The 11,465-nt window shown below is 51.4% G+C and overlaps 1 protein-coding gene across 6 annotated transcripts; it reads right to left on the bottom strand.

Moving 5' to 3' along the window:
- Window positions 1-316: 316 nt before the first annotated feature.
- Window positions 317-10,674, bottom strand: RHBDD2 (rhomboid domain containing 2). 6 transcript variants are annotated; one of them, XM_025379021.1, is made up of 6 exons: window positions 10,407-10,674; window positions 9,383-9,452; window positions 8,200-8,321; window positions 7,454-7,861; window positions 5,524-5,674; window positions 317-1,249 (listed from the first exon to the last, which is right to left on the bottom strand). In XM_025379021.1, exons 4-6 carry the CDS (start codon window positions 7,614-7,616, stop codon window positions 892-894), a joined length of 672 nt encoding a protein of 223 aa, XP_025234806.1. In that variant the 5' UTR covers window positions 7,617-7,861; window positions 8,200-8,321; window positions 9,383-9,452; window positions 10,407-10,674; the 3' UTR covers window positions 317-891. The 6 variants fall into 6 exon arrangements, with proteins under 6 accessions (XP_025234806.1, XP_025234805.1, XP_025234803.1 ...); XM_025379020.1 differs by lacking the exon at window positions 9,383-9,452; XM_025379018.1 differs by lacking the exons at window positions 8,200-8,321; window positions 9,383-9,452 and having other exon boundaries at window positions 10,407-10,668.
- Window positions 10,675-11,465: the final 791 nt, after the last annotated feature.

Below are 11,465 nucleotides of genomic sequence, written 5' to 3'. Positions count from 1 at the left end.
GATCTTCTTCCCTCCATCTTGCTTCAGGGGACACTGCCAGCAGTGCCTATGTCCTTCTTGGCACAGCCCTGCCAGCAGCCCTCCTAATTGTAATCCCAGCTTCCGGGCTCTGGCAACACTCCCTCTCCTGCTGGTAACCATCTCACAGTTGCCCACTCTCCACGAGACCACCCCTCTCCTGATCTCCTGAGCCCTGGTCACCTGCCCGGCCTGACGCATCTCTCCTCTCTGCTGCCACACCACACATCGCCACGGCCCAGATCTCAGTGCACTCCCTCTTCCCAGCCAGACCACAAAGGAAACACACGTCAGCACGGCAGGTCAGAGACTGTTTCTTTATACAAAGGCAGACAACATGGACCCCTCAGCATGCTGCTGCAGTTCACGGGGGCCCGTCCCACCGCTTCTGGGGAGAGGAATCGGGGTGGGGGCGACCGCGGCAGGGGAGAGAGACACTACACAGGCCTGGGACCACCAAGCACACCAGCTGTGAGCTCCTGAAGGGCAGACGCACGGACACAAGGACACTGTAACCACGAGCACAGCATAGCCACAGGGAGGAACGGTGGGGCTGGGGACAGACATCGGCAGCCACTGCCAACCGCTGCCCTCTTCTGCCACGAGTTCCTTGGCGAGGAGTCTTGTCTGTGTCACTGAAGAGCCACGTGACTTTGTGATGGCAGAACGTCTCGCTTTCTGCATCTAAGTTGGGCCAGTACACTGTACTCCACAGGGCTGCCGTGAGTGCAGATGAGACTGAAACAGGGACACTGATCAAAGTACCCAACACAGAGCCTGGCACATAGAGGTGTTCAATAAATAACTTCTGTCAGGAGAATCTTAAGGAGGACCTTCAGAAGGCCAAGTGAGATGACTTCCCTAGTAATTCTCTCAGGGTATGGGGACCCTGGAGGACTCCTTGGAGCCTGCAGCCCCCGGAGTGCCCAAGGCCCCAGAATACACCGTGCCAGGGCTGTTCACAGGGATGGGGGGCTGGACACCCAGGGAGGTGCCTGCAGAAGCCGGGTAGACACTGGAGGAGGTGGGGTTTGGACCAAAGTGGTTCTGCACATAGCACAGGCCAGAGGCAGGCTGGTACGGAGGCAAGGTGGGCATGTGCCCGGGGGTGCAGGAGGGCCAGGAAGCCAGCTTCTGACCACTGGCGTGCTGCGTCTGGGACACAGGGTGGTTTGGGGACAGATGAGGGTGGCAGCTCTGTGTGGGGTAGGAGCCGGGCACCGGGTTCAGCCTAGAATGGAACGAGAGAGAAAATGGTCATTCAGCGAGTCATGCCAAGGTCACGGCATCTTGTTGTGCTTGAGGTTGACCCCGCTTTCTAGTACAATATGCCTTGGATGTTTTCTGTGACTTGCTCTAAGTACCAAGTGGGAGAAAGGTTAACCTCAACCAATCAGACCACAGAGGCCCAGAGAGGGCGGGACCAGTCGCAGTCCTACAGCAAGGGAGTTGTATGAAAGGACACTGTGTCTGCCACTGAGACCACCGTAGGGATGACCTGCTCACAGCAGCTTCCAGACCAGATGGAGCGTCAGGACTAGGTCACAGCCGCCAGTGCCTATGTGGCTGGCTCGACAATCCTGCCCAAAGAGAAGGGATTCAGGTTGGGCGCAGTGGCTCACACCTGCAATCTCAGCACTTTGGGAGGCCGAGGCGGGTGGATCACCTGAGGTCAGGAGTTCGAGACCAGCCTGACCAACATGGAGAAACCCCGTCTCTACTAAGAATACAAAACTAGCCAGGCGTGGTGGCACGTGCCTGTAATCCCAGCTACTCGGGAGGCTGAGGCAGGAGAATCGCTTGAACCCGGGAGGCAGAGGTTGTGGTGAGCCAAGATCACGCCATTGCACTCCAGCCTGGGCAACAAGAGTGAAACTCTGTCTCAAAAAAAAAAAAAAAAAAAAAATTAGCCACGTGTGGTGGTAGGCGCCTGTAGTCCCAGCTACTTGGAAGGCTGAGGCAGGAGAATCGCTTGAACCTGGGAGGCAAAGGTTGCAGCGAGCCGAGATCATGCCACTGCACTCCAGCCTGGGCGACAGAGCAAGACTCTGTCTCATAAAAGAAAAAAAAAAAAAATTTTTTTTTAAATTAGCCAGGCCTGGTGGCATGTGCTTCTAGTCCCAGGTACTTGAGAGGCTGAGACAGGAGGATTGCTTAAGCCCAGAAGTTCGAGGCTGCAGTGAGTTATGACTGTGCCACTGTATTCCAGCCTAGGCAACAGAGCAAGACCCTGTCCTAAAGAAAAAAAAAAGAAAAAAAGGCCAGGTGCGGTGGCTCAAGCCTGTAATCCCAGCACTTTGGGAGGCCGAGACAGGCAGATCACGAGGTCAGGAGATTGAGACTATCCTGGCTAACACGGTGAAACCCCGTCTCTACTAAAAAATACAAAAAAACTAGCCAGGCGAGGTGGCGGGCGCCTGTAGTCCCAGCTACTCGGGAGACTGAAGCAGGAGAATGGCATAAACCCGGAAGGCGGAGCCTGCAGTGAGCCGAGATCTGGCCACTGCACTCCAGCCTGGGCGACAGAGCGAGACTCTGTCTCAAAAAAAAAAAACAAAGAAAAAACAAAGAAAAAAAAAATTATTTTTATCAACAAGAGCCTCTGAGGAGACAAGCTGTCCAAACGGCCATCTTGCTGCCAAAATAAACATGTGTGTCGTGACATGGCCCAGAACCCATTGTCAGGCTACCTGAAACACAATACTCTGTTCTGAGTGTCTGCTGCAGGCCCCAGACCTGAGGGACTGGACTCCATGTCACGTGGGGAACACAGAAGGAACACCATCTTCCTCTTAAACCCTAAGATCTGCCTGTCACGGCGAGGCAGGATCAGACCCAGCACTGGCTATGGCAGTGTCTGTGGGGCTGATTGCAATCAGCATGCAAGAACTTTCTCATCAGGGGCAGTCTTGGAGAGTGAGCTCGTTACGAGGGGTATGCGACGTACAGCTGGAGACCACTATCAGCTATTACAGAGGGGATTCCTTGGTGACAGACAGTTCTCCAGATTCAATGAGAACGACTAAAAACCACAAAACACCTGGTCCTAAATGTACAGTCTCCCCCACATTGAGACCCCAGGAATTACTTGTCTGAAGCAATAATGCAGTGAGTCCACATTTCTGTTTTCCCAGTGGCCCTCCTGGCCTTTTAGAAAAATAGTCCAAGGGCTCTGAGCTGTTGACAGCTGGGAGCACCTCTTGGAAGATGCTCCACGGGGCAGCTTCCTATTCAACAAAAACCCCACATCCAGGCTAGCGTGCAGCAGAAAATTTACTCTGCAGCTGGTGGTGGGCCAAAAAGGGCCATGACCAAGCACCTTGCCTTCTGATACAGTTTGGATGTTTCCTCTGCTCCAGATCACGTGCTGAAATGGATCTCTAGCCAGGCGTAGTGGTGGGCACCTATAATCCCAACTACTCGGGAGGCTAAGACAGGAGAATCACTTGAACCCAGGAGGTGGAGGTTGCAGTGAGCTGAGATCACGCCACTGCACTCCAGCCTGGGCCACAGAGTGAGGCTCCGTTTCAAAAAAAAAAAAAAAAAAGAAATGTGATTCCCAGTGTTCCAGCACTAGAGGTGGAGCTGAGTGGGAGGTGTCTGGGTCATAGGGGCAGATCTTGCATAAGTGGTTTGGCTTCCTCCCCGCAGTAATGAGTTCTCCCTCTGCATTTAGATGAGAGCTGGGTGTTTAAGAGCTGGCACTGCCCTCCCTCTCTCTCTCAATGTGTGGTGCCGCCTCCCCTTCCCCTATGATTGGAAGCTGCCTGAGGCCCCAACTGAAGCAGATGCAGGCGCCATGCTTCTAGTGTAGCCTATGGAGCTGTGAGCCAAATAAACCTCTTTTCTTATAAATGACCTAGGCTCAGGTATTTCTTTTTTTTTTTTTTTTTTTTGAGACGGAGTCTTGCTCTGTCTCCCAGGCTGGAGTGCAGTGGCACGATCTCGGCTCACTGCAAGCTCCGCCTCCTGGGTTCATGCCATTCTCCTGCCTCAGCCTCCCAAGTAGCTGGGACCAAAGGCACCCACCACTACGCCCAGCTAATTTTTTGTATTTTTTAGTAGAGACGGGGTTTTACTGTGTTAGCCAGGATGGTCTCGATCTCCTGACCTCATGACCCGCTCGCCTCGGCCTCCCGGAGTGCTGGGATTACAGGCGTGAGCCACTGCACCTGGCCTACATATTTCTTTATAGCAATACAAAATGGATGAACACGCCTTTCCCAGCAAGCTCCTTTTTTTGGGGGAGGACCACTGAAGGAAAGAAAAAATCCTACACTGTGAGGTCTTGGCATGGACAGAAACCAGCGGAGAACTCAGAGGCAGGAGGCGCTGGGAACAGTGGGGAGGGAGGGAGGTGGCCTCCTAAGCAGGGGACGTGCTTCCAGATGGCCCTTCTCGATAGCCAGGCTCGTCTCAAATTCCTGACCTCATAAGATGTGCCCACCTCAGCCTCCCAAAATGTTGGGACTATAGGTGTGAGCCACTGCACCCAGCCCTGTCTGCACTTCTTATCAAGGCTACTGTGTGTCACAGCCCAGGCTGACCTGCAGTGGGTATGTCAATTAGATAGGGGGCTAATGTCAATTAGATAGGGGCCCTCCTGCCCAGCCTGTCTATAAGTCACTCAGGATCACATGTTAAGTGTCCTCAAATGCCTTCCCTTTCCTGCTGTCGCTACTTCAGGAGCAGTTGTGCAGAATCCAGAATGCTCAGAAGACGTCTGTGCATGATTTTCCAATCTGCTGCACCTCATTTCTTTATCACTCATGGCAATAAACCAGCCACACCCTCTACATGCCCTGGAGTTGCTTTAATAATAAGGTTAGGCCAGGCTCAGTGGCTCACACCTTAATCCTAGTACTTTGAGAAATCAAGGAAAGAATGCTTGAGACTAGGAGTTTGAGACCAGCCTGGGTAACACAGCAAGACCCCGTCCCCACAAAAAAATTTAAGTTAGCCAGGCATGGTGGTGTGTGCCTGTAGTCTCAGTTACTTGGGAGGCTGAGGTGGGAGGATCACTTGAGCCCACGAGTGTGAGGCGGTAGTGGGCTATGATCATACCACTGCAATCCAGCCTGGGCAACAGGGCAAGACCCTGTCTTCGAAAAAAAAAAAAAAGAACAAAAAAACACAGTAAGATTTAAGAGCATTTGGCCGGGGGCAGTGGCTCACAACTGTAATCCCAGCACTCTGGGAGGCCGAGGCAGGTGAATCACAAGGTCAGGAGTTCGAGACCAGCCTGGCCAACATGGTAAAACCCCATCTCTACTAAAAATACAAAAAATTAGCTGGACGTAGTGGTGGGCACCTGTAATCCCAGACACTAAGGAGGCTGAGGCAGAAGAATCACTTGAACCTGGGAGGCAGAGGTTGCAGTGAGCTGATTGCGCCACTGCACTTCAGCCGGGGCGACAGAGCAAGAGTCCGTCTCAAAAAATAACAATAACAATAAATTAAAAAATATATATATATTTAACAGCACTTAAGAGTTCTGTCACTTACTTCCGGCTCTGGGCTGCCCTCCTTTCGGCTGAAGACCCTGAGACGTACTTGAACACGGATATCCTCCTCATCAGGCTGAAGGGGAAGGTCTGATCGAGCTTCAGCGCCACTCGCTCTGAGAGGTCGATGGAATAGCAGTATGTGAGGCCATCTGAGGTTGGCGTGTTAAGTGAAATCTGAGGCAGCAAAGGGAGGAGAGCCGAACACTCCCCAGGGAGAATACAGGTTCCCACTCACTCTACAGAAGACTTCATGCTTAGCACATCGCACACTCTGGCTAGTTTGCGAAAACCCAAAGCCAAAGGTGTCTTTGCTTTTTTTTTTTTTTTTTTTTTTTTTTGAGACAGAGTCTCGCTCTGTCGCCCAGGCTGGAGTGCAGTGGCCAGATCTCAGCTCACTGCAAGCTCCGCCTCCCGGGTTTACGCCATTCTCCTGCCTCAGCCTCCCGAGTAGCTGGGACTACAGGCGCCCGCCACCTCGCCTGGCTAGTTTTTTGTATTTCTTAGTAGAGACGGGGTTTCACGGGGTTAGCCAGGATGGTCTCGAACTCCTGACCTCATGATCTGCCCATCTCGGCCAACCAAAGTGCTGGGATTACAGGCTTGAGCCACCGCGCCCGGCCGTCTTTGCTTTTTTTTTTGAGACGCAGTCTAGCTCTGTCGCCCAGGCTGGAGTGCAGTGGCACGATCTCGGCTCACTGCAAGCTCCGCCTCCCGGGTTCACGCCATTCTCCTGCCTCAGCCTCCTCAGTAGCTGGGACTACAGGTGCCCGCCACCACACCCGGCTAATTTTTGTATTTTTAGTAGAGACGGTGTTTCACCATATTGGCCAGGCTGGTCTCAAACTCCTGACCTCGTGATCTGCCTGCCTCGGCCTCCCAAAGTGCTAGCATTACAGGCGTGAGCCACTGCGCCCGGTCCAGAGCCAAAGGTTTCTATTCACTGTAGAATTCACCGGGAATGAATGTGCCCAGCAGCAGGAGGGCATTAATGCTGTCCTTTCTCCTACACCCACCCGTGCCATCACTTGCACCCTTCTAGCCACTGCAGTCAGTCAGAAACCAGCACATGCCTCTGCTGGTGTAGCGGGATGAGGCGGGAGGCGGTCCCAATATCCTCCCGAGGGACTAACACCTCTTGTCTTTTTATCCCAAATAGAGGGCACCTGCCTCAGTGCGACCATGTGAGCTTCATGTGGGCCTCTCTGGCTGTGCTTCCTCCATACCCTGTCACCATCCCCAGTGACTTGGTGGCATCCTGGTCGGCTGACCTAAGTCACCCACCACTGATTAGGCAGCCACAAGGATTCAGCCTTTGAAAAAAGGCTATGTTAGACTCTCCCGAAAACAGTTTAGAAACAAACCTCAAGTTTCAAGCTAATCTTCAAGTAAGTTAACTGCCTATCAGAACAAAAGTCAACATTTTTTAAAGGAAAACGACAAAATCTAGAGCCCCTAATACAGCATTGAGTGCCTAGCATAAAATAAAAAATTATCAGATATGAAAAAAAAGTAAAAAAAAAACTATGATCAGATGTGAGTCGAGCACGGTGCCTCACACCTGTAATGCCAGCACTTTGGGAGGCCAAGGCAGGTAGGTCTTCTGAGGCCAGGAGTTTGAGACCAGCCTGGGCAACATGGTGAAACACTGTCTCTACTAAAAAGAAAATATAAAAATTAGCTGGGTGTGGTGGTGCACACCTCTAGTCCCAGCTACTCGGAGGGCTGAGGCAGGAGGATTGCTTGAGTCCAGGAGGCAGAGATTGCAGTGAGTTGAGATCACACCATTGCACTCCAGCCTAGGTGACAGAGACTCTGTTTCAAAAAAATAAAAAATAAGCCTAACTCTTATTTACTTGACACCCCAGACCCTCCAGCCTGGTTCACCCTTTGACATGCATTGTTCCACAGCTCTCTGCTAGGAAGGATACAGGCCAGCCCGATGGACAGCCCACAGACATTACTGAGGAAAGAGGTCTGGGGAATGAGCCACGAGGCGCCCAGCAGCAGCCATGGAACCAGGACTGAGGGCACAACCATGCCAAACACCAGGGCCCGCCTCATCCGAGAACGGACGGTGGTGACTCCTAGCATGGCAAAGGCCACTGGGGTGAAACCTCTGGCATCCTCCACTTCTCCCAGCTTCGACAGTGATGACACAGCCTCGAATGACAAGAAGATGATAGCAGAGAAGATGGCGAAGATCACGGTGAAGAAGCAGTGGCGGACGGTGCCCACGGTTCTCTCAAAATTGCCAGCAAAGCGCCAGATGATGATAGCGCCACAGAGCAGGGAGATGGGATTCTCGTAGACAAAGATGTAGGTTACCAGCCTGTAAACTGCAGAGGGAGCTGGGTTAGAGGCCTGGCGGTGGGTTGCTCCCAGGAGGGAAGCCAGGTTATAAGCCGCTTAGGAAAGGCAGAGAGCCCCCGTGACAGAGAAGTGAGAGCCAGCGAGTCACAGCAGGAGGCGATACAAGCAGTGCGTTCCACAATGAAGGACCCACAGCCTCAAAGGAGAGGCAGGAATATCTAATTCCTACACTTCCCCAGGCCTGGAGCAACTCTTAGTGGTAACTGACTTCCAGAGGGAAAAAAATAATACTTTTCGGTAGAGGGCAGTTTCTGAATTTGTAAAGTGCTTTATAATCCTTTTTTAGGTTTTCATACTGACCTACCTCACTAGGCAGTCTGAGGGTTAATTAAGTGTAACAGCTTCGGGGTGGATTGAGTGGGTGTCACTTAACACTCTGTGTGCCAGTCTCCTCTGCTGTAATCCTGACCCCTCCTTCCATAGTGGCTGTTCAGAGGAAGAAAAAAGGGATGATGAATTATTTTGCAGCTGTAAGAATTATAACACTATCATTAACAATAAAGGTTATAGAAATTAGAAGTCTCCCTGGAAAGCGCTTATCCGATCTTACAGGTAGACTGATACTTTATATGTAATAAGACATCAAAGAATCCTCCTTTTTCCTTTTTTAAAATTTTTATTTGTAGAGATGAGGTCTTGCTATGTTGCCCAGGCTAGCCTTGAATTCCTGGCCTCAAGTGATCCTCCTGCCTTGACTTCCCAAAGTGCTGAAACTACGAATGAATTCGTATGTTTTGAATCATCATTCCTGGCCGACTTTTATTTGTCTAAAAGCACTTATCGCCAGGCATGGTGGCTCACACCTGTAATCCCAGCATTTTGGGAGGCTTAGGTGGAAGATCACTTGAGCCCAGGAGTCCAAGACCAGCCTGGGTAACACAGTGAGACCCCTGTCTTTAAAAACACACTTTAAAAATTAGTCAGGTGTGGTGATGTGTACTTGTAGTCCCAGCTACTTGGGAGGCTGAGGCAGGAGGCTTGCTCGAGTCCAGGAGTTGAAAGCTGCAGTAAGCTATGATTGCATCTCTGTACTCCAGCCTGGGTAACAGAGAAAGACCCTATCTCTAAAAAAATTTTAGAAGTGGTTATCTCTAAGTACTTTTATGTCCCTGCAGGCCAAAACACGACTAAACTCAAGGAGGGAGACCAAAGAACTGACAGTAGTACTGGACTTGGGAGTCTAAAGACTTGGAGTGGAATCTCGGCTCTATTACATCCAGGGTGGCTGAGTTTAATCATGTCACAGGTCCTCTAGGCATCAGTTTCCTCACTGTAAAGTAACAGAATTAGATTGAGGCCTTTAAATGTCCCTTACGTCTCTAATGATCACATATCCACAAAACTCACACCCAGGGAAGCAGTGAACTCCAGAAAGTGGGAGGTTAAGGTTAGGGTTGGCATTTTGCTTCTGTCCGTGAGGTGGTCTGTTTAGGGTGGGGGGAACAGTTTTAGATTTCAGTAGGGAAGCAGGCTATGGAACCATATACCTCAGTCTGGCCATCTCCAGAGGCTTCATTATCTGAAGAGTACTTCATTATTTGTTGAGTATTTCCAAAACTGAAATTCCCAGTATAAACATGAAAAGATTCTAGAAGCAACTCTACATAATTTGGAGATTATCTACCCGAAGGCTCTAGTTCCAAAACATCACAGAATAAAAACAAAAATCTAGATTCCTATCTCAGTTGTACGACGCAACAGCTCTGCCATTCTCTGCATGAAACCTCAATCTTATCTAGGTCCTACGTCATGGGATCTTTGTGAGGGTTAAATGAAATTAATACATATGAGCGTGTGTGCTTTGCAAAACAGCAGGAGATACACAAATTTCCTGTGTTCCTGAGGAAGACACGGAGATTAGTAATGTCTTTTAGGAATGGATGTTTATACTTAATTGGTTTGCAAAACGTCTCTCGCTAGAGAAAAACAAACACTTCTCTCTAAAGGCAGAAGATACCCTGGTACCCCCATGAGCTGGGAATGACAGTCAAGATTAAGATACAAATGAAAAAGCACGAGAAATTCCAAATCTCAAGAGGGCAGGACGTTTATAGGGCTTATAGGGGTTTGTAGATAAAGTCCAATTGTCGTGATGTAGGTGAGAGAAAATGTTTTTCAGTGGGGCTTAGGCCTAAAGCAGACGTAGGTGTGTATGTGAAACGGGAGGGGGAGAAGAAAAATCTTTACCCTTGGAAAGCGAGCATGGGTTTGCTAGCGAATGGATTTGGGGCCTAGACCAGTCTGGTGGCGACAGGGAAGGGAACAAATTCGGGCAGGGAAGGGATTACAGTGATGACGAAGATGAGGTCTGCAGACAAAGGTGTGGAACATGGAGAGCAAGAGACGGTGCTGGAGGTCGGTCCTCCGGGGGGCGGGCATGGTGATGCGGAGCGAGACAGGGGAAGACTGGCGGTGAGGCCTGAAGGGGCGAGTCCTGGAGGTTGGAGCCCAGGGACTGGCAAAGTCGGACGACAAGGGCTCGCCCCGCGATCCCGGCCCGCCCCTGCTCACCTTGCCAGTTGCGCAGGGCCTCGGACTTCAGCGTGAGTCCCGAGGGCGCCAGGGGCGGCTGCAGCAGGAACAGACGAGGCCCGGAAACCAGCAGCGAGAGCAGCGCAGTGAAGAAGGTGGCGGATGGCACCTCGGGACACAAGCACCAACTGCGACACCCGGGCCCCGAGGCCGCCATGGCCGCGGTCGTTCCCGCGCTCCGCCTCGACGCCGGCCGCCGGTTCTCTGCTCCTTCCGCCTCCTCGCGGCAGTTTCCCTTGGCAACAGCGGAGGAGCCGGCCGGAAGCCACACCTCCCCGTGGCCCCGCCCCACGCCAAGTTGCCCAATCCGGTCTCGCCGATCAGCCCGCCGCCGCGCGTGGGAGGCCGGGAGTTGGGGGAGGTCGGAGCCGCTTCCGGGCAGGAATGTTCCAGTACCTTGTTTGATTCCGTCGTACCCGCGCTGGAATTGAAACTGCTCCTATAAACTTTATGAAATTAATCAAGGAAGAAGGGAGGGGGGAAAACAAAAATAAAGGAAGCTTGTAGCACACTCAGCGTTCATCACTAGGTCACCTTCCTCTCCTACCTGCTTGCTCATAGCTCTGCCTGTCAGCTATGATAGGTGCCCATCGTCTGTCCTAGAATCAGGTAGACCCTGTCACAAGATAACGATTCCCCTTAACTCCATAGGTAACAACTTGAACATTATGAAACGTTTTCCCTTTGAGGTATTCTTTCAGGTCCCGCATACCAGCATAATTACATCAGTTGCTCTGAAGGAGCTCACAGAAGTAGACTCATTGGGGACTGCAGTTTCCATATCCTGAGGAGTTCATCCTCCTTACCCTGACCAGTCAATGACCCCAATTTTCCAGCCCCTCACCCTTCACAATGCCCTTTAAAATCCTAGCCCAGAACTCCCTAGAGAAGATGGATTTGATGGTCTCCCCCTATCTCCTCCTAGGCACCCTGCCATCATTAAACCCTTTTTCTGCTGATAACCCTGCTTCCTCAGTGTAACTGGTCTGTTACTGCACAGCGGGCAGAGGCACCTGTTGGTCCTGTAACAATACCTGA

The sequence above is a fragment of the Theropithecus gelada genome, chromosome 3 (genome assembly GCF_003255815.1).
Source record: "Theropithecus gelada isolate Dixy chromosome 3, Tgel_1.0, whole genome shotgun sequence".
NCBI classification, from domain to species: domain Eukaryota; kingdom Metazoa; phylum Chordata; class Mammalia; order Primates; family Cercopithecidae; genus Theropithecus; species Theropithecus gelada.
Note: the sequence above shows the minus strand (reverse complement) of the source record. Positions and strands in the feature narration are given on the sequence as shown.

Coding starts and splice junctions, on each gene's coding strand:
- RHBDD2 (XM_025379018.1), bottom strand. CDS start 10,584: ATGGCGGCCTCGGGGCCCGGGTGTCGCAGTTGGTGCTTGTGTCCCGAG. Junction 7,862..10,406: donor GGCCCTGCGCAACTGGCAAG/GTGAGCAGGGGC, acceptor CTCCCTCTGCAG/TTTACAGGCTGGTAACCTAC. Junction 5,675..7,453: donor GCTGTCCATCGGGCTGGCCT/GTATCCTTCCTA, acceptor CGCCAACCTCAG/ATGGCCTCACATACTGCTAT.